The 27,301-nt window shown below is 43.0% G+C and overlaps 1 protein-coding gene across 1 annotated transcript in view; it reads left to right on the plus strand.

Annotated features, from left to right (window-relative positions):
* SLC25A24 (solute carrier family 25 member 24) overlaps window positions 1–27,301 on the plus strand; it is a 228,819-nt gene that overhangs the window by 187,615 nt on the left and 13,903 nt on the right. The window contains exon 9 of the mRNA XM_078668441.1: window positions 10,848–10,998. Coding sequence (XP_078524567.1) covers window positions 10,848–10,998 — 151 coding nt within the window. The remainder of the gene's footprint in view (window positions 1–10,847; window positions 10,999–27,301) is intronic.

The following is a 27,301-nucleotide window of genomic DNA, read 5'->3' on the forward strand; positions in this document are numbered from 1 at the left end:
GTGAGTACGGTGGGCCGCTGAAGTGTGGGTATATTGTTCACGGCGGGGGTTCCACACCCTCCAAGTGTCGCAGAGACCTAGGGCGGAGGACCAATCAGAGAGGCGCTTAGCAGATGGAAGGCAGGACCCAGATGGAGCACCTGTCGTGTCGCTAGGAGGTTGCATAACAGCGTTGAAGCCAACCCTGTTGACCGTCATACCCTGACGGAAAGCTGAGACTAATAGCGTGAGACGTTGGAGGGCAGAAGGCATTGTGGCCGGGGTAATGTATACACCCAAGTGATTAAGAAGATGACGCTCGATCGTGCTGGTTAAGGCCACATAGCGGCCTTGTGCGTCAGTCTCGACCTGTATCAAAGTAAAGGGGAGACCTCTGCGAGTCAGTATAAACACTCGCCGGGAGCCCTGTGTGAAATAAGAGTGCCAGACCCTGTCAAACCCATAACGGGCAAGGAGGGTGTATTGAATTCCCAGAAGGTGTGTTTCCTGTAGAATGAGGATGTCGGGCGCCTGGCGTTGGTCACTGCAAAGAACTGCGGTTCGCTTTATACGGTTTAATAGGCCATTGACGTTCCACGACAAAATGTAGAGGGGACTTTTAAGTGTTGACATCATCTGAGCAGGTGGTGTGTGTGTGGATCAATGCAGATAGACCCGGATCCCAGGGGAGGTAACATCCCATATCCGGGGCATAGGGATAGAGTTTGTGTGTTATGATCGGTCTCGTGCCATCATTGGTGGCGTGTGTGCACAGAGAGCTGCCATGAAGAATGAGGTACATTGGCCCAAAGGCGGCCAAAAACAATAAACCGTTGTGAGACAACAGTCTCCCCCCTCCCCCCCCGCCCTCAACACCCCCCACCTTACACTTCTGATATTGAAGAATCTGTCACCCTGAAAAGGAATACAACAAAACAGAAATACAAATAAGTCTAATTGCTGATCTCAAACGGTTAGCGGAGCGTGATCGTGGCAGAGATGGACTCCTCCATGTAGACGGATACATTAATGTTAACATTTATAAGAACAGTTAAGAAGCAGATTATGGACCCTAAGCCGGCAGGCCTCAGAGGTCCGACTCTGTCGACCTCCCCAGATCCTTGAAGTGCTACGCTCCTTGACAGGTCAGAGTCAGATATGGCGGGCGCATTGTCTCAGAGGGGTCTGGGATCGAGCTCAGATCAATCAAGGAACCAGTCAGACTGTGGGTCCCAGACAGCCGAGGTAATTCAGAGGTAATGAGCAATTGGGTCACTGCATCCGGAGATTGGGAGGACCCACCACGTCGGTCACCCTCCTTGCGGGACCTAGCACAACACCGCTGTGGCTTGGGTAGGGTCAGATGAGGTTGCGTAGGCTCCCGTCGAGCAGAGGGGAGGCAGGACGGGTCCGGAGAGGGCGCTCCTCCGTGAGCCGAGTCCAGGCCGCTTGGGGGGTATCAAATTAAAGTGTCTTGTCTTGAAAAATGACTGAGTCGGGCCAGAAAGAGGAGACCATACCAAAGACGGAGCTTCTGTTTGACATCGTCATAAGTTTTTCGTTGGGCCTGTACCTCCTTGGTATAGTCTGGGAAAAGCATGATTGTGCTATTTTGATATGTCACTTGACCCTGTGCCCTTGCCGCCCTAACGATAGTGTCCCTGTCCCGGAAGTTGAGGACCCTCACGATGATGGGGCGGAGGCCGGGGAGCCAGGGAGCGATAGGCGCGTTCCCAGGTCTCCACAAATGTGTCCGCTCGACCCTGTTCGGCCCCCTCTGGAAATCCGATGAGGCGCAGGTCGTTCCTCCTTGACTATTTTTTCGGCGTCTTCAGTCCGACGGTGGAGTTCCGAGGTCTGAGTCTTGAGGCGGGCCACATGGGTCTTGAGTTGGCCTATATCATCCTCGGCCGTGGAGATGCACGATTCCGCCTCCAAGATCCGGGCCGTGGCGTTATGTAGGTCCGAGACAGGGCCAAATCCATCCCTTGCATCCAACCCACGCTGTTATGTTGTGTTATAGATATTATAGAGCGCACAGCTGCCCCAGCGCTGAAATGCAAACTGTCATAGGTAGACCAAGTGACGCACAGAGAAACCAATTATGCAGGGAAGCGATAGGTTTTTATGGCCTTACGGAATAGCACATGGCTTTGGATACTGCTGATGCTCACAGGAAGGGAGTTCCAGAGCTTCGGATCGAGAGAATGGAAGGAGCGCCCTCCTGCCCGTACTCTTAACGCAGGAGACAACCGCCAGGCACTGGCCCATGGAGCGCAGCTGGCGGGTGGGTATGTAATGCGTAAGGAGATTATTCAGAATATCAGGGCATTAGAAATTCATGATTCTATGGGCGATAGTTTTGAACTGGGTACATATTTCCACTGGAGCCAATGCAGCCTGCGGATAGTCTGTGGTGGAACAGGTTCTCGGCAGGCCAAGGGGAGTTCGGACCGCAGTATTTTGTGCCCTTTGTAGGCAATGTATCTCTGCTCTATAAGCCCCTAAGTATAGGAAGCTAGCATAATCCAGCCTGGATAGTATTGTGGCCTGGATGATCACCTGATGGATGGTGGGATCGAAGAATCCCAACAATGGTTTAAGCCCATTTAGGAGCCCGGAACAGACCCCTGCTACCGCTTTAGTTTCCGCCTGAAAGGTAAGCGGAGTCCACCCATACTCCCAGAATTTTGACTGTCTGCTTTGGGGCAGGCGGGAGACCCAGAGTGGATGGCCACTAATGCTCACTCCACAGATTAGTATCTTTACACACCAACAAGATCGCAGATTTACTGGCATTAAGTTGGATGCAGTTGGCGGTCATCCAGTCTGTGATAGTTGTTAGGTCTTCCTTAAACTTGAGCACATCCTGCCCAGAATCATCTGATAGTGCTACCACCAACTGTGTGTCATTCGCAAAATATACCACAGTTAATCCTCTTCTCCTGACTACTGCTGCTAGGGGTTGAATGTAGATGTTAAATAGGGTAGGGCTCCGAGCCGATCCCTGAGGAACCCCCTTGGTGGACAGCATGTACCTGGGAGCAGAAGGGGGGGCTGACACTTGGAAGGTTCTCTCCGATCGAAAGGAGGTGAGCGAGCCCAGGGCAGGACCCTGATGCTGATATCCACCAATCGCTGCAGCATAATCTGATGGGACACTGTGTCCAACGCAGCGCTTAGATCCAGTAGGATCAGAGCTGAGGTGTGCCCGAGATCAAACATGCCCCTTAGATGTTCTGTTACAGTCAGAAGGGCAGTTTCGGTACTGTGATGTAGGCGGGAGCCATTCTGGGAAGGGTCCAGCAGATTGTTTTCTTCAATGACCCTAGTAAGAATAGAGTTGATGTAGTCTTCAGTGATCTTGGATACTAACTGGAGGAGAGAAATAGGGTGAAAGTTCTCCCGTTTAGAGGCATCCAGCATAGGTTTTTTTGAGTAAAGGGACCACCTTTGCATGTGAGACAATGAGTGTAGGGGTATCGCTTGGCCGCGGGGAGGGGCCTGTTCTGATCTCAGTGGAGGAAGGTCCTGTAGATGATCTTGACCTTCTCGATAAAGAAGGCGGCAAGGATCTTGCAATGCAATTTAAAGGTAAGAGGGGAGGCTTTGGGCTGCCCTGAAGATTTAAAATCTTTGAGCAGGGAAAAGATACATTTTGCCGGGTTGCTGCGGTTTCTCATCTCATCAGCATAACAGGCAGCTCTTTGCTTCTGAATGGCCCTATGATAGTTCTTAATGGCTAAACTTTATTATATTTTCAGAACTGGGTCATTATCCCACCTCCACGTCAGATCCAGGCCTTTACAGGTTTTCCTGACTGAGGCCAGGGGACCATTGTACAACGGGCTAGACTGGGTACTGTGACTCTGGGACCACCCGGCGGGAATGAGGGTGTTAAGGGAGTGCGTGAGCCAGTCAGATAGGGTGCTCCCATCCCCATCGGTGTTGACAGGAAGGCTGGGTGTGTGACTCCGGAGGAGGGCACGAAACTGCTCGACATCAAATTTATGCCAAGGCACCTTAAAACCGATTTACGAGCTGCGCCCTGAAGGGGCAAAATTCCCTGTAATGCCATTGATACCATAGTGGTCGGACAAGCTCATACGGATGGGTGTATTGGCTGTAAAAAATAGGGTCCAAAGGATGTCCAGCTAAATGTGTGCATCCTGGAATGCGCTGGGTAATTTGGAGGGTGACGAGATCCGCCAAAAGATTGCCAATTTCACAGACTTGACTTGCATCCAAATGCAGGTTGAGATCTCCAATGATGCTGAAATTAGCCGATCATAGCTAACATACCAGATGTAGCATAAAGCGCTTCCCTGAACTCTTTGTGAGGAAGGCCCTGGGGGGGGGGCGATAAATCAGGAGCGAAGACAGTGTAAAATTGGCATTGAAAGATTCCGACCCGTGCTCACTCACTGCCCACCAGGGCCTCTTTGATCAGGGTGCAGCTGTAGCCAGTCTTAAAAATAATTGCGATGCTGCCACCCAGGGCCCATCTTTTTAGTGTCATAATATTATAGCCCATAGGCAGGGCCAGACCAGGCTACGCCTCCATATTGGCAGTGAGCCATGTCTCTGTGAGAGAGAATATCCTGTGTCTCATCATGGATTAGGTCAAATACTTCTCCGAAATTGTTCACCAAGGAGCGGCAGTTCAAGCTGAGGAGTTTGACTATGTGGAGGGGGAGGTGAGAAAATTGCAACTGCCAGAGAGTTGAAACCGCACCATATACAGCAGAAGGGTTCCTCCAGCGGGACACAGACTTGTTGAGCACATGGACTTACCCCCTTGCTGATGGTAGATAGGTCCGCCTGAGTGTGTGTTACACTCAGCAGAGACCAAACCAGCAGCATGCCTGGCGTCATCCAGGCGCGGGCGGGTGTGGACGGTCTTGCCTTTCGCGCCCTCGGCGCGCCAGCAGCGTGTTCGACCCACTACAAGAATTAAATGGGCAGGAGGGGAAACTGGCTCCTCCCGGTCGAGCTCCTGATTGGATGAGGAAAGCCACATCGCTTAGCCTGGCCCTAACGCTCCATCATGGTTGCCCTTGACTTTTGACTTTGACCCGATCTCTCACGACCAGCTACCCCCTGTTGGTGCTTTGAACCTTTAGTTTCTATTTTTAAGTTCAAAATCCATAATGATGGTTCTTCTGATTGGATTTCATTCTTGTTGGTGTCATTTTATTTATTTAAAATTCACTCTGTTTCGAAATTGGTTTGAGATTTTTATTGTGTTGTCTTTTCACTTTATTAGTGTTGAAGTGCTGCATGAATACTTTACATATTGCCTTTAAGTTAAGCCTGTCTGCTTTTGTGCCAAGCTACCAGAAGGTTAAGTTAGTAACTTTTGTGGTTCACCCTAACAAGGATTGTGATTGTTGCGGAGTGGGGCTTCCACCTCCCTCCAATAACTACATTTTTTAAAAGTAGATTAACTGGATGCCTGCAATCCCAGTATAAAATGTGCTCTTCAATTTCCTTATTACAGTTGAGTTTTGACATCTCCAGTCATCTGTAATAACAAACTGATGTAACTGTCAGCTGTAAAAGCTTATTATAATTAAGTTTTGAAGTCTTAATGCCTGCTTCCAGAGCCAGCGGCCAAGGTTAAAGGCAGATCACAGAGCATCAAGGTAGCTGTAGTTTAAACAATTTTCCATCTTATGATCTGCTTTTCTAAACTGACCATTGATCTGCAGAAAGGCAAACATTTTTGACAACATGTTTATTGTTGTATATGGTCCTTTTTGTTGGGTTACACCAAACTTTTTGCTTATCTCCTCCTTAGTGTTTTTGACTTCATGTGTTCTGGATTTAGGATTCTGAGCACTTTACCACTGCTCACCAGCGCTAAAGTGCATGTGCGCTTATCTAAAATGTGATGACAATTGGTTAAGCCATGATTGGTGTATATATAGTTCACTTATAAGTCCCTAGTATAGTGATATGCCATGTATCCATGGCCAGTAAACCAAATGCTGCTAGTGGTGCCTGCAGCAGTGAGTGTGCCACCCACAGAAGTAGCTTTTCAAACCCTATACAGGCCGCCACTCCTGGACTTTGGGCGCAGTTTACTACCACCCGACTTGGCATTTCCAACTACTTGCCAAGCCTTAAACTCCACTTTTATTACACATCAGTCACCTCTGATGTAGGTCCTATGTAGCCCTAAGGGCAGGGTGCTGTGCAAGTAAAAGGTAGGATATGTACCTTTTTGTTTTAACATGTCCTGGTAGGGACAGCCACCCAAGTTCGTTTTCACTACTGCTAGGCGTGCTTCTCTCATAGGTTAACATTGGGAATTCCTTAAACGCCCTTTTAAAGTGTAATTTATTTCATAGGAGTAGCTGCTTTGTTTTATTTCATTGGATTGGTAATGACAAATCCTCTTTAGTGGTAAAGTTGGATGTGGTATTTACTAATCTAGAAATGCCCCTTTTAGAAATTGGATGTACCACAGCTCTTGTGTGCCTTGCAGCCTGTTTCCAGTACACGTCTGGGTAGTTTTCTGGTTTCCCACAGAACACTGATTCCTCTCCCTCCCACACACACACGTATAGGCGGACAGACCGAGCTGGTCTGTAGGGGGACTTATGCACCACAAAGGCTTTGCTTTGTGGTCACCGCCACTTCAAGGACACATTGGGTATACGTATTTGGTCTATGACCCCCTCTCACTAGTTCTCTTTGGGGTATTAAGGAGAGACTGCCTAGAAGAAGAGCTGTGTTAGAGGAGGGACTTCCACTTTGCCACCTGCTCTTCTGTGTTGGCCTGCTGCCTCTTTCCTGGGCAGTGAGAAGGACCTTTCTCTGCAACCTAAGTAACTACAAGGACTTGTCTGCTTGCCTCCTGTTCAGGAAATCTCTTGGCCTTTAAAGATTTAATTTGCACCAACAACAGCTGCTAGGCTCTGCTAATCCGGAGTCTGGCTCTGGCTCACTTGCCCTTATCCAGTCGTGGGTCTTCAAAGAGTATCAGCAGCAGCTTTTGGGCATCCAAACGCATCAGCGTGGTGCACCGATCAAGAACCACCATGTCTGCGTGCTCGAGTGCAGACCATCGTGTATGTCGACTTCGACAGAGCCTCAACTCCCAAAGGCAGTCCAGCACGACCCTGCGCACTCTGAACACATCAAGGAAAGACGGCTATCTGTCCTCCATGACTCCTATCACCGCATGGTATCCTGCAAGAGGAGACTCAAGCAATGCGGGTCCCTAGTCCCAGTACAACGGCACCGCTGCAATTCCCAGAGAAAGTTTACTGTGCACTCTGGAACCTAGAGGTCCCTGCCGCCCACCAGCGCTCTCGCATGCAGTCCTGAACGGAGTGAGTAGATGAGCCTCCCGCAAACTTCACATCTTATTTTAACTGTAGTAACTTTAGAGGCATATCTTCGGCTGACCCTGGGAGAAAGTTTTGTACCGATCGACGCCATGGATCGCTGTCATTCCTCCAGCATAACCGTAAAGAACCTACTGAAAGTGCATGGGCTCTTTCAGCATTGTGCATTCCTGAAATATTCGTAACTTTAGGTGCTGCAAATAGATTCTTATCGTTTTTATCTTGTTTTGAAGAGTAAAAGAGATATTTTCATACCTCATTGTGGATTCTTTTATGGTAGTATTTTTATAGTTCAACTGTATCCACATATGCATACCTGCTTACACATAGCCTCTTATGTTATGCCTAACTACCCTGTGCAAAGCTACCAGAGGGTGAGCATGAGATGATTTAAGTGTGTGTCTGACTTACCCTACTTTCTAACATTTATCTTTCACACACTAGAATTCATTACAGAAAAGAAACAAACTTAATTGTTCTGCTCATTCGGACCTACAGCCTTTTTTAATCTGTTTTACATTAAACTGAAGCTAATAGTTTTTGCAACAAATTAGTACCTGCTTCTTGGTGTGTTTAATTTTGCACTACAAATTCTGCTTCGATTCTTCAAAGGCTGATCACACTATCTTATGTTATCCACCTTGCATTTGCTTAATATATCTGCCTGCAGTTCATTGAATGTGGTTATTAGGATGTGTCATGGTATCCATGGACTTTGAGGTCATTATTTGAATCTTAGGGGCAAGTTGAAAGATAAAGGAAGGGTTGAAGCTGAGCAGGGGCAAGCGAGATGGCTGAGGTGTTTCACTTGAACTTAAACTTAGTTGGATTCAGCATTAACCGCCCCAAACTTAATTTTAAACCTCTGTCCTAAGGAGTAAGACAACAAATATTTGTGTTTTTTGGGGGATGACAGATGGTGTGAACACGTATTAGAAGGATAAAATACCTTCTGCCATACATTAAAAGGATACTGCAGGTCACCTCAGAGTTCTTTGCCCTTTGGCGGCGTGACAAGTTTACTTGTGGCTTGCGATTTCCTTATACTGTGCAGCAAGGTGTACTTTATCACATAATTAATAATTCACGCCCTTCTTTTCTTTCTTTATTTACATTTTTTCCATAACATTATAATTCTACAATTTTACTACTATCCAAATGTCTCGGCTCTAACCTTTGTATATAGGGCAGAGATGAATCAGTGTCTTGACCTTGGAACACATACATTCCCTGGAATATCCAGAATCTGATGCTGTATTCTTCAAAAACAAGATTTTCAGACAGATCCATACTTTCGCCTGGTATTAGTCTTTAGCACCTTCAATAGGATACTGCTGACACCTCTGTTTTAATGTTTATAATAGTTTAACGATCATATGCAAGAGAGTAGGAGGTTACTTAATAGTTATATCAGCCGTCCAGTTTGATTTTAAGGTAATGCATGTGTGTGTTTGCTCAAAGTGAAACTTATAACAAAATAAAAAATGTTGATCAGTTGAAAATTATTTTAATGCTATGTTTGTATTTTGGAGAATTCGAAAGAGTTTACAAGAATAGCAGATGACTGGCCAGATTACTATAAAAAAAAAGTAATGGAATATTTCAGAGAAATTTATGTACAGAAGAGCGTTAAGGTTGCAACATTTTTCATTTTTTGGTTGACACGTCAAATTTACTTTCTAACAAGCTTCCAGGATGGTCAGTTAGGTGTTTCAGTGAGTGCCATCAACATGATTGAACTGTACAGCATGATATAGCAGAGATTAAACAGTCTTAAATTTGATAAAAGACTACAGTCATATGCAATCAGATTACCCTAATTTAACAGCAACATTATATAATAAGAAACTAGTATTCGGTTCAGCCAGATATAAATACCTACAAACATAAACTGAGGTTCTCATATTGTCAAGGAGTATTGAGAAAGAAGAGGAAGAAAACCAAATGAAAACAAAATAAGGGTCATCGGTCATCAGTAAGTGAGTGGCCCTTTGCAGTTCTTAGTCTAATGGAATATAGTTTAATAAAGAATAACCAAATGTTTTAACATTTTTCAAAAAAGTTTGATAAGTATAGCCGTGTCGGAGCTACTTTGGGGCTCTTGGTCTTACCTACAGCACATTTTGCGTACTTTTAAAATCTTAGGCGACTACTGTCTGTCACTAGTCATGGCATACTCACAATGAACATTTTAGACCATGAAAATCATTCTATTTCTTCATCTGGACCTAGCATTATCAGTATTGAACGAATGTGTTTTGCTACTTATTTTGAAATATTTTCTATCTTCTTACAATGGTAAATTATATTAGCCAAATTATCATGAGTTAATCTGTGGGCAAAGTTTCATCTTTAATGTGAACTTTGTAAATTTTCACTTGTAACTAGTACTTCCTGTAATACATGCCCTGTTGACTCAAGTAATCACTGATGACCTTATCATGAATCTTATCTTTGTCAATACTGTTCACTGTTGTTGCAGAACATCTAATATTTAGTCTTTTGAGGAGTCCTACCATCTCCACCTCTGAGTTTCCTAATTTTTTTGATGACTCGAATTTCTTTTGGTGATAAGATTATTAGTGTTCAAGGAGCTACACTCTCAAAGTAACTTCCTGACCTCAATTGGAGATGAAAGAAACCTTCTCAAGTACAAAGAAATGACCGAAACCTGCTGTGTTGATAGTATCCTATAATTCAGTATATGGATTTTATAGGTGTATGCTTATCTAGTGGATTGTGTGCCAAGGGGCATATAAGGTGTGCATGCCTGCTCTTTGCAAATCTATGTATAGATAAATGACCAGAAATACCTCTGCCTACGCATTGTTATATGAGACTTTAGTAAAAGAAACATCTTTCCCTCAGACATTCAGTATAAGGGTGTTTGTCATTCATTTTACATACATTTTCAAGCAAGTATTTTGTCTGACTTTCATATAATACATTTGGAGTTAGAATGTGCCTAGATTGGAAGAAAAAGTGAGTGGGACTAGATTTGATGTTTATGTTGTGCCTACATTGGACGAAAAGGTGAGTGGGACTAGATTTGATTATGTTCAATGGTGGAAAGAGAAAAGTAAACAAAAAGGCGCATCGCTTTCAGTGTATTAGTACTGCTGGACATGAATGGGAGGCCCAAGGAGAAGGTGTAAAAAAAAGACGAGTACAGTCTCACATGCACCATCAAGGAAACTGCCCCTCAACTAAAACACTGACAGCCAAAGTAGCAGTTAAGTTAAAAAAAACAAAAAACGGGAAAACATTAAGCGGAAATGTGAGGTTGAAAATGAAGCCAGGCCTTCATTTTCAAGATATGAATGAAGATGTATGGGTTACATGGATATGCCAGTCTCTTCCTTAGGCTGCCAAGTTAATAATGTATTCATTTTTGAGTAGTGCAGAGACAGTCACATAGAGTACAACTGGATGCTATTAAAATAAAGCTGGGTTACATTTCAACTGTTGTAAAGTAGATGATTGTAAACCATTTTTGACTTATTTTCTTTGCAGACTCTTAAAAATGCTTGGTTAACAAAATATGCAACAGATTCTCCTAATCCTGGAGTGCTGGTGTTATTGGCATGTGGAACTATTTCAAGTACCTGTGGTCAGCTAGCAAGTTACCCTCTTGCTCTTATCAGAACACGGATGCAAGCTCAAGGTGAGTGTCAGTCTTCATGCCAGTAGATAACATCTTTGTTTGGCATCATGATATTTATTTGAATGCAGTTAGTGCTATCGTCCACAGTTGGAGAAATGACCTCCGCCCTAGGAAAGCCCGGAATCACTTCACTAGAGGCAGATCCAAAGTTGGTTTTTAAGATGACCACTGATTATATGGGTCACTATTACATGAGCTGATGGTACATGTATGCCATGAAAATCAGTATCTAGTTTTTGGGAACCAATAATGATCGCACCTGCCAGACTTGATTTTTGCAGGTGGGGGATCCACAGATGACCATATCACTCATGAACATATGACTTTAAAAGGAAATGAAAGACTCACATTATATATTAGAGATGCAGCCCATTCTCATGCCCATAGTCTGACTCTGAATACAGTATAAAAATAGGTCACCTTCCCATTCTGCTTTAGGGCCACAATTATTGTAGACATCTGGTATAAAACTAAAAAAACAAAAGTCTTATCTGGAAGTTCTCTAAATCTCAAGTTTTCTTCACAAATAATTTTATGCCATATCAACAAAATTGTTCACTGAAATGAATCGCAACAGAGCAGATCCTTTTTCAACCAGGGCTGGGTTGTTTTGACGAAAAGCCATGAATCACTGAAGCTGTTAACCATGGCATCATATCACTTGTCAGCTATTCATTTAGCAGTGAATTTCTGTTGTTTTTTGGATATTTAGTGATACATTCACTAGGATGGTAAAGACCTTCTATACCAACCTGAGTGCCTTGGTTTGAGTGAATGGTGTAATCCTGACACAATTAACTTAGATCTTTGCACAAGATTGGGCTTCCCACCCTCACCAATCAAACTTTTGTTAGCTTATGTGTCCAAAGCTCTCCATGCCACTGGAGTCAAGCTATCCTGGCTGATGAGGGGTGAAACCCCAAAACCGGTCCTAGGATGCCTGTTTCAAGTCCAGGGAGGACCTGGCCTGGCAGTTTGGGCTGGACTGTTCCCATTGGGCACAGGGTCAAGACTGATTTGCATGTGGCTGGGTTTAAACTGGAATGGCATAGGGAGAAAACACAATGGATTTAGGCCAGATCTCTGTACTGGGGTGAATGTATGACATTGTTCTGCATTCTGTCCATCAATTATTCTTTTTGCGCCTACATAGATGACATCTCTTTAATCACAACTGAAGACCAATCTTCTATCCCTGCTCTTCTGAAAATAGACTACTCAAAAGTTTATTCTCAAAAGTAAGATATGGCTGAGGTGTGTGCTTTAAACTTCCTGTATATACTGCCTATCCTGATGGTGCTGTCCTTAGATGGCAACCAACTTACCTTAGCATATTTTGTAATATGGTTTCACAGGGATAGTCGCAAATCAGCCACACAACAAAATACCAATGATTCATTTATTTATTTATTCAGATTTTTTTATATAAACAGCACACAATTATGACATATTAAATGTGAGGATAAACCCAGTCTTTTTAACAATAAAAAAAAAGAAAGTAATTCATCCTACTTCAAATAACAATTAAGGAAGAGCTCATCCAGATATCAATGCATTCAACAAAATATATAAGCTGCGGTATTTGATAAAGCTGTCAAAACACATGAATTCAACCGCCCCTCAAATCATATAATTCAGGAGTCATTAGCAACCTGCGACTCCTTCCAGCTCACAATAGGAGCCCAGATAAGTCTGCTCAGCAGACTCCCTCTTTTACCTTTCTCTCATAAATGGCTCTTTCCAAAGTAAACATTGAAAGCAGCCCGCAAGCCAGTGCTGAAATTTTGGGGGTGCCGGATCTAACCAGGCAAAAGCAATACATATTCTTACTACAGCCATAGCCAGGAAAAGGAAGTGATATGATGGATCTTGCACTCCATTACTGCTGACTCCAAAAAGTATCAAAGCCGGGGATAGCTTAACTTTCAAACTCCGTGTCAAATCAATAAATTGCTAAATGGAATTTATCAGGGTTTTCAAGACGTCAAAAGGACGCAAACATATGTACTAGGTCAGCATCCGGCGAGTCGCGCAGTGGGCATCTCACTCCTGCCAGCCCCCACCCCACTGTGCAATCCTCGCCGGGGTATAATGAAGTGCGAAAATAGTTTTATAGTGCTGAACTTGAAGCCCTGCCGTCTGACCCAGTTCTAAGGAGTCAAGAACCTTCTCCGGTTCAACACCCACCCGTTCCGCCCATTTACACGCGTGTTTTTTCAAATCCTCTTGTTTGAGCCCCACTAGTTCAGCATATATTGATTTTATAATGCACTTCTTACCATCTCTAATAACATTGATAACTTTGATTTTACCAAACCCATTAAGCCCCCCACCTTTTTACTAAAAAAGCTTTGCAGCTGCAGAAATTTAAAGAAATTGCTCCTTGCGAGCCCAAAATTATTCTGAATATCACTAAATTGATGGAAACCATCCATTTGTATTAGATCCCCAACATTCCGAATCCCCCGCCCCGCCCACTCTGCCATGGTCACATCAGAAAATATTCCAGGAAACATAGGGTTTTTATAGAGCGGAGTGTAATAGTTGATCCTCCCAAGACCAGTCTTCTTTTTAAGTGCAGCCCAGATTTTGAAGGCTACCAGCAAAGTCTTAAATTTTGTCTTCTTATAGTAGCTGGACTCACTAAATTTCATAAAGCAATTCATTACTTGTTCCCCGAGCAATAACTTGTACACATCCGGAAGCCCTGCTTCATCCCCGAGGTCAGTAGAGCATGTACCAAATAAGATACTCATATATTGGAGAGCCGCCGCCTAGTAATACGTTTTAAAATCAGGGACAGCAAAGTCCCCTCTTTCCCTGGGGAGTGACATGAACCCAAGAGCCCTCCTAGTTTTCCCTTGCGCCCAGATAAACCGGTTTACTATATTCTCCAATGCCGCAAACCAGTCTTTTTCAAATTCTAGTGGTATTGCTCTAAACAAAGTATTTTAGGTAAAAACACAATTAATTTTTACCACATTGCAGAGGCCCACTAATGACATATGTAAATTATGAAATCTGTCAAAATCAGTTTTCGCCTTCCTAATTACTGGCTCGATGTTCCTTGTGACTAGGTTCCCCAGTTCCGGCATGATACACAGCTGAATCAGTTACTCGCGGATCAGCCATAACAACATGCCTGTTCTTAATCATCTGAGTTTTTAGTTTGTTTAATGCGTACCCAGAGAATCTGCCAAAGTCCTGTGTCACTGCCTCCACCGCAGCTAGTGCAGTTAAGGGATTCGCAGTGACAATGGCAACATCGTCCGCATAGGCCAATACTTTAGTTTCCAGACCCTGGCACACAATAGGCTTAACTCCATTATTGACCTCCAGTAGTCGTATTGGGGGATCAATATACATGGCAAAAAGGAGAGGGGAACACAGGCAGCCCTGTCTTGCCCTCGCTCAATAAAAAAAGTTGCGGAGTAGCCCCCGTTCAATCTTAGCCGAGCTGTGGGTGCTCTATACAAAACCTGGATGGCTTCAATAAATCCTCCCCCGAGACCAAACCATTTCAAGTCTCCCACAAGAAGCCCCAGGAGACACTATCACATGCCTTTTTGGCGTCTAAAAGCATGGCAGCCATAGAGTCCCCTGAGACCTCAGCTACATGAAAGAGTGTTATTACTCGGCGGATATGCTGCGTTGTTCCCCTCCCAGGTATAAACCTGCGTTGACAGCCGTGAATTATTTTCCTAATAATATAGTTTAGTCTTGTCGCCATAGCTTTAGAAAACATTTTAACATCGCTATTTAAGGGTTATTGGCCTATATGAGCCTGGCTCCTTGGGTGGTTTGTCCTTATGAAAAAAAAATACAATATCTGAACCTGCCCATGACTTAGGAGCAGAGCCACACTTTTGGGAGATTGGCAAATAACATCAACCAAGTCAGATCCAATTACATCCACAAAAGTTTTGTTAAACTCTAGTGGGATCTGATCTGGACCAGCACCCTTACTAGATGGTAAATTTCGCAATGCGCCCATTATCTCATCCGGAGTCAGCACGGCCTTGAGAGTCTCCTTATCTACAGAGTCAACCCTCTGCAAGGGGATTTTATTTAAATACTCCTGAATTAAACTCTGCACCTTCGGGGGTTCCTTACTATATAACCTTTGATAAAATTGACGGAACACCTCCCGAGTTCTAGGTGAATCGTCCGTTATACTCCCACTATTATTCAAGATTTCAGATATCTCCCCTGCGGTGCTCTTTTGTCTCATTCTTACTGCAAGGATATGCCCCACCCGCTCGCTAAACTCATAGCAGTGCTCTCTTTTTGCCAAGAAGGTTTCCGCAGCCTTAACAGCAATCCGTTCTCTGACATCAGCCTGGACTGCGGCCAACCAAAGCAATATCCTCGATTGGTATACTCATTAATAGCTATAGCAAGATCCTCGTCTATCCTGATCATTGTTTTTCTAGTTGCTTCCCCTTGCTGTGCCGCCTTCTTCTGCCGATGCAGACTATAACTCGTTGTCTCGCCTCCAACACCCTCTTTAAAAACATCCCAAACTATCCCTGTACGTGTGCTCTCCTTATTAAAATCCCCAAATTCTTTAATTCACCCCCTCATATGTAGCACATATTCTGGATCTTTTAAGAGCCCCCTTTCGAAGGTCCAACCCCGTTCTTGCCTTACCCCCCCCCCCCCCCCAGTGAGAGCAACTGTAAGAACTAAAGGGTTATGATCCGAGAGTATCCGAGGGTATTTCTCTATCCTAAGCTTTGAAACAAAAAATGTTGACACAAAAAAATAATCAAGTCGTGAAACACCCTTATGAGGTGCCGAAAAAAACGTACTGCTGGGATCCTCAGGTTTTAGATAAGCCCATGTATCTGTAAGTCAATTATTCCTCACTAAATTCGTAAGAGCTTTCAGAAACCCTTCTTTTCCTACCGGAATATCCACCTCCCGAGTTACCCCAAAGCACACCCAGCCAGTTAATATTAAGATCCCCACAGACTATTACAGGAGCGGGCCAAGTTGCAGGCTCAGTATCCAAAAATTCGAGAACCTCAGGGTCATCACCAGTTGATCCGTAGACGGAGCAAATTGTGAATATTTCGCCGCCCACCAAGCATTCAACAATAGCCCAGCGTCCCCATCTATCACCTTTTATTTTTTTAACCTTTATATCTCTCCTTCGAGTAAGAATAACAACCTGTCTTGTACGGGTACCTTGCTCGGTGTTTACCATAAGCTTATATCCAAGCTGTTCCAGGATACTGCTTCTAATACCCTCTATGTGAGTTTCTTGAACACAGAGTATATCAATTCGTAGAGTTTCAAACAGAATCTCAGCCTTTAGCCTTTTGCCTGGATCATTTAACCCGCAGACATTAATTGAAGCAATTTGCAGTCTTATAATGCTATATTTTAACAATTCCTTCGGGCGGCCACCATAATTTCCAACATAGTTTCAGTTTTAATTCAGCAGAGATTGGTCTGGCAAAACTAATTTTCTTCCCATTCCCGTAGCTCTTCTCCGAAATTTCCCTCACGTGATGTACTGTGCAATATTGAGCTGTGCCCTTTCCCACCCCTTCTATTGCCCCCCTCCCCACACAGTAAACCACCCCCCTACAACCCTTAAAGGCAGATAGGTCAAGCATGACCTACGTATGACAGCCGATCTCACATCTCGAGTCGCAGCAGTCCCCCTCCCCCCGAAGCCCCCTGACACCATATAGACCCACCCCCATTTGCCATTTAGACCGAAAACCTAAAAATATAAGAGAAAAAAAAGATAGGGGGTTAAACCTGTACAGATATAAGCTTCAGGTCACCACAACACAGAAATCGAATTTAAAATCAATATCAATATTCATTCAACAGCCGGACCCCCATGCAATATGCAGCATGTTCCGCTCTTACCCCTTGCATCCTTCAACTCAGTAATATATTCTTGTGCTTCGATTTTGGAGAAAAACATTTGCACCCTCCCATTTAGGATAACCTTGAGCCGGGCGGGGAATAATAAGAATGCCTGGCAGCCCATCCCCTGAAAGGGGGTTATCAGCTGCCGGAGTCTCCATCGCTGCTCGAACGTGGTGTGGCAAAAATCAGGCCGAGCAAAAAAAAAGTATGACCCTCATAAGACCGTTTCGAGTCTGGTCTCACTCAATCAATTATGGCCTGTCTTAGAAGAAAGTTCCCGATATAGATTAAGATTGCTCTGGGTCGCTCCCCTTGACTGGCAAGGTTGGTCCTCCGAATCATTGGAAAGCGATGTGCTCGCTGAACCTCCATCTCCCAGTTCCAGTAGGCAAGATCGGGAAAGGCACCTTTCAACAAAGAAACAACAAAAGACATAATGTTTTCCCCTTCCACATTTTCTGCCAGACCTAATAACCTTTTGTTGTTTCGACGTTGCCTATTTTCAAAGTAATCGGGCTTCCAGCACATATCCAAGTATTGCTTTTCCTGTGATTCCTTGAATACCTGAAGCTTGCCAACTTCCACCTCAAAGGCAACTGCTCTCTCTTCCACATGGGTTACCCTTTCAGCCATATCAGTGCACAACTTGTTAACTTTGCGGATGGAGCCCTGCAGGTTTTTTGTATCTTGGACTGACCTCCGGCTCTCTAGTCTGGCCTCCCCCTGCATCTGCTTAAGGGTGGCATACAATAGCTCAAGTGTGGGTGGGGCAGCCACTGATGCAGTGCCATTAGAGCCACCTTGCACGGTGTTCAATGAGTCGGATCCATAGGCTATACTTGTGGTCATAGTTGTGGCAGAGTAATCCCATTCAAGCTTGCGAGCTGTGGCTGAGTCTGATTTAGAGAGTCTAGCTCTGGAACTTTGTCTGTTGCTTTGAATTAGAGGAGCTACTGTGCAGTAGATGACTCCCCGGAATCTGTCATCAGAAGTATTAAGATCGCTGGGCCCAGAAGATTTTGGAGTCGTTGTTTAATGAGCAGAACTTATCCCCGTCTGGGGACACCAAAGGTGGCCCTTTTGGTCGCCCTATTCACGGGAGAATCCGGCTCCCGTATGGGTTGTACAGCCAGCCCTGCTGCATGCTGGAGTGGGGGAGTAAGCTGAATCGGGCACTCGGCTGCCTCGTCTCGCCATGTCATGTCCGATACTGCAATCTCCATGCAGCTGGGGATTTTCTGTTTCCCTGGAGCGGCAGAAGGGGTGTAAGAGGCCATTGCCGACATGAAAGCCTCCACAACTGTCGGCTGCCGTAGAGAGCCCTCCAAAGCCGCCGTTTGGAGGCGAGTACCGCCTGCCACACCGTTTTTTTTTTTTTTACCTTTATCACGCTGTCGTCCCCTTTCCTCGGTTAGGCCCCTCACCGAACTTGGCTCGGTCCCCGCACAACATCCACTGTGGCGTCCTTAGCAGCCTCTTTGGTCGTCTTGTTCGTTTTGGGAGCCATGGCTTGCCGGCGATACCGGCAACACCTCTGGAGAAACAGTGAAAGCTGCTGCAGCTCTCACTGAGGTCAGTCGGCGGCCATCTTGCCACCATCTTGCCACCAAATACAAATGATTTAAATGCATCACCTCTTGATTGTTGCGCTGGAGGAAGACTGGGGACACTTTTGTTAAGACTAGTAGTGTTATAGTTGCTCAGCATGTTCTGTATGCTGTGTATCAGATTACCTTTTTAAAGTTAATTGATAAGCAATTTCTAAATTCATCTGGAAAGGAGTCTCTCATAGTATTTCCCTACTGATATTAACACTCTGTGCGAATTTGGCTGGGGTGAATCTGCCAGTTCTTTATGTTCCAAATGGCATAACTAGTAGAGCAGAATGATGTTAACTTACAGAATTTGAGAGGTTGACTTGTTTACAAATTAAATTTGATCTTCTAACATCAAACCACTCGGTCTCTGCCATCACAAATTTTAAATGCAAAACTATGCATTCAGATACATTCTGTTAGAAACTATTCATGCCATTTCCCTTCGTTTTTTTAATAAATTTTTTATTGGGTTTTAACAGCCACAAGGTGGCTAACAAGAGTAGTCACATGTATAATATGCAGCATCACAAATAGAAAATACAACCAATGAATCGGCATATACATAAATAAGTAGATCAATGATCTTTGAACCTCCCCGGAGTTGGGGCATGGAGATAGCAAGTCAAAAGTGCAACCCCTTCCCCCACACACATCCATGTTTATGGGGACAGCCCATTGCCCCAAACACTTCTCTTTCCTGCTGGACACACCAGTAAACTTCATGGCGCCACTTTGTGACAGTAGGGGGAGTGGGATTCATCCATCGTGCCGCGAAGTCGTGCTTGGCAGCAAGGAAGACCTTACCTAAGAAGGCTTTCCCAGCCCTGGTGCCCCCCAACCCCTTCATGATACCCCTCTCTCCCAGCCTGATCCTTTTGGGTATCATCCACCCCAGTACCTCTGACAGTTTGCTTGTTATTGTGGCCCAGTAAGTTTGCGTTGGAGCACAGGACCAAACCATGTGGAAGAAATCTGCAGGTGTAGCTGCGCATCTTGGACAGGAGGCGTCCGGTCTGAGACTGGCCCTGTATAGATGTGTGGGAGTTAGGTATGCAACATGAACATAGTAGGTTTATATTAGCCTCTGCTTGGAGGCGATAGTGAGCTTGCGGGGCCATCAGGGCATCGCACCAATCCGCTTTATCTAGGAGGCCCACCCAACGCTCCCACTGGGTCCATATATGGTGGGGGGAACCAGGTGATTTAATTACGAGAGTGCTGTAGATTTGCGAAGCACAGCTGCGCCCCCGGTTACCCATTAGGATTGTAGCTTCAAGGGGGTTAAACTCCAGGAGGGGGTCTGGTCACGCATGTAGGCATGGAGGGCATGTCTGTTCTGCAGGTGTTTGTAGCACTATGAACGGGTGAGGGCATATGATTCTTGGAAGTTGGCAAAGTAGCGTATGTGCATTCCTGACCACATGTCCCCAAGTTGAGAGATCCCAATCGTATCCCATGCTCTGAAGCCTGTAAGTGTTGTCACTTCCTTCAGCCAGGTGCTGTGCCATAGCAGGGTTTTCTGTAGGAGCTTTCTGTCCCATTGCACATGACGGAGGGCAGTGCAACAGGCTAGGGGGACCACCCCCTTTCCCTTCATTTAACATAAAATACCAAATAAAATAATCATCTCACCCATGATGTGATTCTGGAACAGTAAATATATTCTTTCAGAATGGGACTCTAAATATCTGAGCACCTACAACTCTCCTCTTTCAGATCTCCAGATTAAATTTTCTCTAAAGGATGTGGTTGTTATAGATGCCTAAACACAAGGATAAAAAAAATTGTGCAGGTACTTGCAGTGTTATAAACTCAACACAAAAAGAAACTTTTAGAGAAATGGGAGCACTTTAGCTATTAGACAACCTCAAGACCCCTTTCCAGAAACCCTAGTGTCCTAAAAGAAATTCTCCATTCATTTTATAAGTATCTCGTTGGCTCAAACCAAGGACCTGATAAGTCATCTATTTTGTTGGACTTCAAGATTAGATACAATGCCTATTTTTGCCACTGGAACATGATGGCACAGCCTAAAATAATGTGGTAATATTACAATCCCGCCCCTGTTGGGCTTAAGTATTTGAGCTACCAAAGGATTTCTTCAAAATTGATATTCTTTTGAACTCCACAGTGGCTTTCCTATGTTCTTATACTGTGTAGGATCTTCCACTAACAGATGATGCAAACATTCCTTTTCATAATAACCACACAAAAAAATGGTTCGTCCATTGGTAAGCCTGGGTATTTTGTATTTACAGAGCAGGCAACCTATCTCAAACCCACACACACGACTGACCACAAAAGACCCTTGTGCAGATACTGAACTACAAAAGTCAAAGGCTCCATACTTCTCCCAAAAAACATTGTTACTAATCTTTGTTCTCCTCTTATTCTAATACCACAGGTGAAAAGAGAATGTAATAGCCTTGTTTGTATTCTTCTTATATTGTAGCTGCACCATACAGTTACTCCAGCTATTGTTTTCTTAATTACACTTGCCTTGATTCTGTCAATCCAACTACAATCCTTATACAGGAAATCTTTCTGCACTGGTATTGTATTTCTATTGTTAATTTTTTCCAAGGGTATAACCTTAACCACCAAACAAATGTTTTCTGTGTGTCAACATTATGTTGCTGTCAGTTGAATCGTGTATTGGTAGATGACCTGCTTTTTTCAATTCACTTATAGTATTGAAATGTAAATACAGACATGAACCTACCAAAGTGTTTACTCAATACATTATGGTTTCTAAGGCATGATGGATAAAGAAACTGTGGAAGGTCAATTCAATCTGGAAGGCATACTTTCTAAGATATATGGTGTTAAGAGGATTCCCTAGTTGTACTGACCCTCTCAGAAAGACACTAAATGTGCACAAATGTAGTGGATTGATCTGAATATTGGACTTGATCTAGCTGTAATGTTGCCATTTCCTAGTCTCATGAGCGTTCTTGAACCTTGCCTTATACCTACCTTGTAAGGATCTTAGGAATTTAGGAAGATATATTGGTTGGTGGCAATGGATTCTTCTAAGTTTTAATAATAAATATTTAGAAAATGTAGGTTATTGTGCAGCCATCATGTTGCTGCTACGAAAAAAATATTGGCAGACCGAAGTATTTAGAGTTCACTTTGATCTATACTATCAGATGTAGGTAGGTTTCCATGAGGCATGACTTTCCCGAGATAGCTAAAAACTCCATGCAACGTAATTTTGAAATTCAGATCATATATATATATATATATATATATATATATATATATATATATATATATATATATATATATATATATATATATATATATATATATGATCTGAATTTCCAATTTGTTTTTTTTTTTCATTCAGCGAAATGATTACGGACTCATTATTTGGTGACCAATATGCTGCACTTGGAGGAGACTGAATGCCAGTGGGTAGAGATGGGAGGAAAGCTAGGGCAAGAGGGAACCCCGGTCAAAAATAAAAAGTTGTCAGCCTAAGGCAAGCACTGGCTTCAGGAGTGTCGTGTTTTCCCTGTGGTGAAATGGCCAAAAATCTCAGTGAATGATCTGATCCAGAAAATGGCTTAGACAACTATTTTTGCTACTTAAGAAATGGATGTACTAAAGAATGGGAAGAAAATATTGATACAAATCTGTCAATATTAGTTTTGCAGAAAATCTGGTTTGTTCACGTGGTATTTAGGAAATTCACATTAAGGAGCAAATGACATAGAAACAAAAGACATCATTAATAATCTCTTTTATGGATTTCTGGATACGGTGATTGCTCTTATCAGTAAAAAATTCCTATTTGCCTAATGCAAAATAAAGAAGAGGGATTAGCTGGTTAAAAGTAATGGAAGATCTGGATAAGTTCTAAGGTAGAAACTGGTTAATAAGTCCCACTTTGTCCAGGCTCCTAGGATGTCCTGGATGCAGGATATCTTATTTTGCACTGCTTGTCCAAAATTCTCTGCTATTAACTAGTTGTACTTGGGCAAACCAAAGGAACGTGGTATCCCTTTTCGGTAGAATTTAGATAATTTGCTTTAATTGTGAAAAATTTACACAGGCAATATTCTTTCCTGTTTTTCCAGTGTCCTCATTGGTTTTTTTTTCTTTTGAATTTTGCATTCAAATGCTTTTTGCTAGGTAGCCTATTGAGTTCCAGACTTCTGTATTCACACTTTTAGAACTGTTGGTCTTGATGGCTTCTTTTTCCATATACTTTTCAACAAACAATTGGAGGCATATGAGATAATGTTTACATGCTGCATACTAAAGTTAATGTGTACTTATAAGATATATGGGTGATTTGTATCTTTCTATTGAGGTTGGAATGATGCAAACTAGTAGGTATAAAAACTGAGTAACACATGGGAATGGATGTGATTTCTAAATATGCAGACTGATCTACTGACAACAAGTGAAGTTTTAATTGCTCTACGGATTTAGAATCATAAACGAGCACATACAGGGATTGTAGAATAAGGTTTTGAACATTTGCTCCCTTTACATATACATTTCTGCCCTGTTGGCATGCCATCAGAAATTATGTACGTTGGAATGTTTTGAACTGTAATTCAAAAGCATTTCATTTGGGGAAGTGCTTTTTATGGAAACTTTTCAGACCCTTTTGTAGTTGGTTATTTTGTTATGCATAGAAATAGTTCTTGCTGCAGTTTTGTATGCCACTCATTAAATCTGAAATGTTATCTACCTTTTTTGTCCTTCTTGAACTTTCGAGACCATATTTCTCTTATTCTTTAAGCATCCCTAACAACATTTTTTGATGAGTCTCTGGGAGTAGCAAGGTTCATGGTCCCTATCCTTTTTAGACTTGACTAAAATCAATGGGTTTTTTTCTTCAAAATTAAGGGTAGTGGCAAAATACTCATCATAACTTTCATTCTTACCTACCATGTCAAACCTATTGGGGATAGTTTGTTTTTAGAAAGAGTCACACTTGAATGTACCAGGTCATGGCATAATTTGTGAAAGTGTCACTGTGCGAAATTGGGTTAATGGTTGAGGTGGATGTTAACTCTTTTCAAGCAACAACCACAATCCCTGTCAGGGTGCACTATGAAAATCACTAAATTCTCTACTAGCTTAGCACAGAAGCAGTCAGACTTAACATATAGGCAGCGTGTTTTTCTAATTTTCTATTACGCAAACAGTAGTAAAGTAAAAACGCAAGAAAAATCCCACATCCATTTAGACAAATAGAGTACAATCTAATAAATAAAATGAGTATGTCACTGAGACTCTAGCACATTAATGTACAGTATTGGATATGTAAAGATGCACATGATAAAACTATAAGATGTAATGTGAAGCAATGCTATCAATAAAAAGAATAAGAAAATCTTTTACAAAAATTAGACCAAAACAACAAAAATCCAATCAATAGAACCAGAGATGAGCAGTTTTAAAGATTTAGGTAAGTATAGCACCACTTGATTATTTGTTAATGTTAGACTGAGGGATAGTCACAAGTTAAGGCCAGACGTGATGGAGCATGGTCCGGTTATAGGGACCAGGTTAGTCCTGCTGAAAAAGTTACCTTCAAAAAGTTTGATGTGAAGATTTGTGGTGAAAAAGGCTGCATGGAGAGCAGGACTGGTGTCTGATACGGTTGTCGCTGTAACGTGAAGATCCTCTTCATATCACTGATGGTTGTTGCTGGAGCTCCACATTGGTGGTCACTGTAGGCTATCATCGCTGTAGCCAAAGTGCAGATCTCGTGTTGCTGTCGGTCAATATAGCGTCAGGAGGTGGGTCTACTGGAGCTTTGCGGTGTTAGTCATTTCAGGCGGCGAGATCTCAGTGCGAGCGGGCCCATTCACTTCAGGATTTCTCAAGACCTTGGTAGCTACCTCCTGGGGGGGTCAGGAACTCACTCCAACAGAGGCAGCAGGGTTCAAGCAGGTTCAGGAGCAGGTTCAGTGCAGAAGGTGAAGGGTAGGCCAGTGGGGAGGCCTCTGGAGCTTGTTGTGTCCCTGTAACTCAGAATAAGAGGTCAGCCGCCTGGCCCTTTGAGTCACATTGCCTGGAAGGAAGCAAACTGTTCCAGTTTTCATTCTTCGAGAACAGGGCAGGCCATATGCAGCAGGGCAGGCCATAAGCAGCAGAGCAGTCCTCTGGCAGCAGGGCAGTCCTTCCTCTGTAGTACCCACAGGTCCAGGAGTGTACTGAAGAATGGGTCTGAGAATGGTATTTTTTTTATATCTGGTGTCAACTTTGCAATTGGAGAAACTAATGGATTCCCCCTCTCCCCTCTTATCCCACAGATGGCTTGGGGCTTTCCTGCCTCCCTGCCCAGGCTTGGTTCTACAGGGACTGGAGTCACAAAAGGCTAGAGTGAAGTTCTTTGTATTTTGTGCTGAGACACCTCCTTTGAAATTTAAGCAGGGCTATGTCCAGCTTCCTCCTCCAAGTCCTGCCATAACCTAGACCCCTTTATGGTAATGTGTGGAAGGAATACACAAAGGCCAGCTACACCAAATATTATCACTTATTAATTGTAACAAAGTAACCCAATGTTATCCAATGGGAGAGTTGGCCTCACAGTTTAAAACTTAAAAGTATAGGTCTAACTTCTTAAATACAATATCCCCTGCCCTACGGGCTCTTTAGGGTCTACCCTAAGGGTAAATTCTATATAAAGGTTTATTTTGCCAAGTCGAATTGGCAATTTAAAACTGTACAAAGTATGAAATTACAGGCCTTAGACATGTTTAAAAAGGCTACTTAATTGAGTGGCACAATACGTTGTGCAAGTCCACTAAGTAGCATTGAATTTACAGGCCCCGAGTACATAAACTACCACTTTACTAGTGACTTATATGTAAATAAAATATGCCAATCGGGTGTAAGCCAATTTTACCATGTTTTAGGGAGTGTGCACAAGCACTTTAGCACTAGTCAGCAGCAGCAAAGTGCTCAGAGTCCTAAGGCCAACAAAAACGAAATTCATAAAGCAGGAGGGTTGAAGGCAGAAAGCTTGGGGATGAACCTGCAGGAAGGTCCAAGTCCAACAGTAATGGATACATTAAGGACCACAAACGTGATAATTGATGCTATTGCAATACTCCTACCAAACTAACATGAAATTACATCTTTTTTGTTTTCCATCTATGGTTTTGACCTTTTTCACTGTGGCTAGTAGTACATGAGACCTTAAAGCCACACACAAGCAAAATAAGCCATGTTTTCCCTAAGGTACACTTTAATTTTAGCAACTTATTCTTTCTAGAAAGCTTTTTTTCATTGTCATTTTATTGGATATATAGAGCACATACTCCAAAATAAATAATCACTAAATGCAATTGAATCAAATATAAGCAGTCAATATAATTCAAGGAAATTCTTGAAGTCCCAGTTTTTACTTCCAGAAGTTGGGTGTTGCATTAGAAAAACACTGTTCTCTGGGACTCTGGCATCTGGAATTGGGACATACAGAATGGATATTTAAAGAGAGCTTTAAGTGTCCAGTGAACAGGGTTTAATCTTTACTTGTTCCGGCTCTGCTCACTTTTTAATCAGAAGGATTCACGGCATACTTGTCAAAAAAAGAAAAACAACTCGCTCCTAAATTGCTCAAAGTAACACTCCATAAGAATCCTTGGACACTGTATAATATTAATCACTTTGCCCACTGATCGTTCCTGTGAAGTGCCCACTCTCATTCTTTAAGAAAATGCCACAGACTCTAGCATGATGCAACCACACATACATCTCCTGGGTGGTAGTTTTAGCATCAAAAATATATTGATGGCACTTCACATAGTCACATTAAGATCTACAACCATTATTGAACACTAAAGGTGCATGTCCAAAAGGGGCATCATAGTGTTTGTGTTTATGTATTTTTATGTGTGTTTGTGTGTTTACATATATTCACTGGAGAAAAAAACAAAGGTTAAAGTGATATTATAGTTAGGTTTTGAAATGAGACAAAATCTTTTATTTGCAAAACACTGAAAATTCGCAATTTATAATTTACTGAGCTAACTGTATTTTTCGCCCCTACCATGCACAGCCTGACTTCATATTTTGCGTTACTCATAATGTGTTAAAGGAAACATGGGGCTAATTCCCCCACAGCCTATGGCATAAGGCACTCCAGCAGGACCAATCGTCCCAATATAACAATTCTTTAAGAGCGTTAACCCCTTCTTGATGGATCATCGCAAAACTTTCCATGAAGGTGCTAAGCTGGATGAACTTTTTTTATTTGTTTATTTTATATCGATTCATCAAATGGCGCCAAAGTAATTAGTGAACAAAGAAACTATCTTTTATGGAAACTCTGACCTAGTTGAAATTGCACACTGGTGATCCCCTCTGTGAGATGTGTATATATATATATATATATATATATATATATATATATATATATATATATATATATATATATATATATATATTCATTTGAGATGTCATCAGTGATGTCACTGACCATGTCATGAGTGATGTAATATGTGATGTCATCAGCAGTGCATTGCGGGCACGCAAGTTCTCGGGTTTTGTACGAGTGAAATGTCCAACTAACTAAAACGTCCCTGAAACCCATTTTTTTTTTTAATTTCAAAGTTTTAAAAAAAATACTAATTTCTAACTATAACATAGTAGTTGCGTTTGCAGAGTGATGGAGAAAGGTGAGCGTGACCCTGAGGGTCCCTGTGGGCCATCTAGCCGACTAGGTACCTCCAGTAAGCACCACAGAGCTGCTTTGCAGAGAGGTGGTCCGAGGCAATGGCCCTTTTTGCACCTCTCTGCAATGCAGCTCTGTGGCACTTACTGGAGGTACCTGGTGTGGACCC

Source organism: Lissotriton helveticus, chromosome 1_2 (genome assembly GCF_964261635.1).
Source record: "Lissotriton helveticus chromosome 1_2, aLisHel1.1, whole genome shotgun sequence".
NCBI lineage: Eukaryota > Metazoa > Chordata > Amphibia > Caudata > Salamandridae > Lissotriton > Lissotriton helveticus.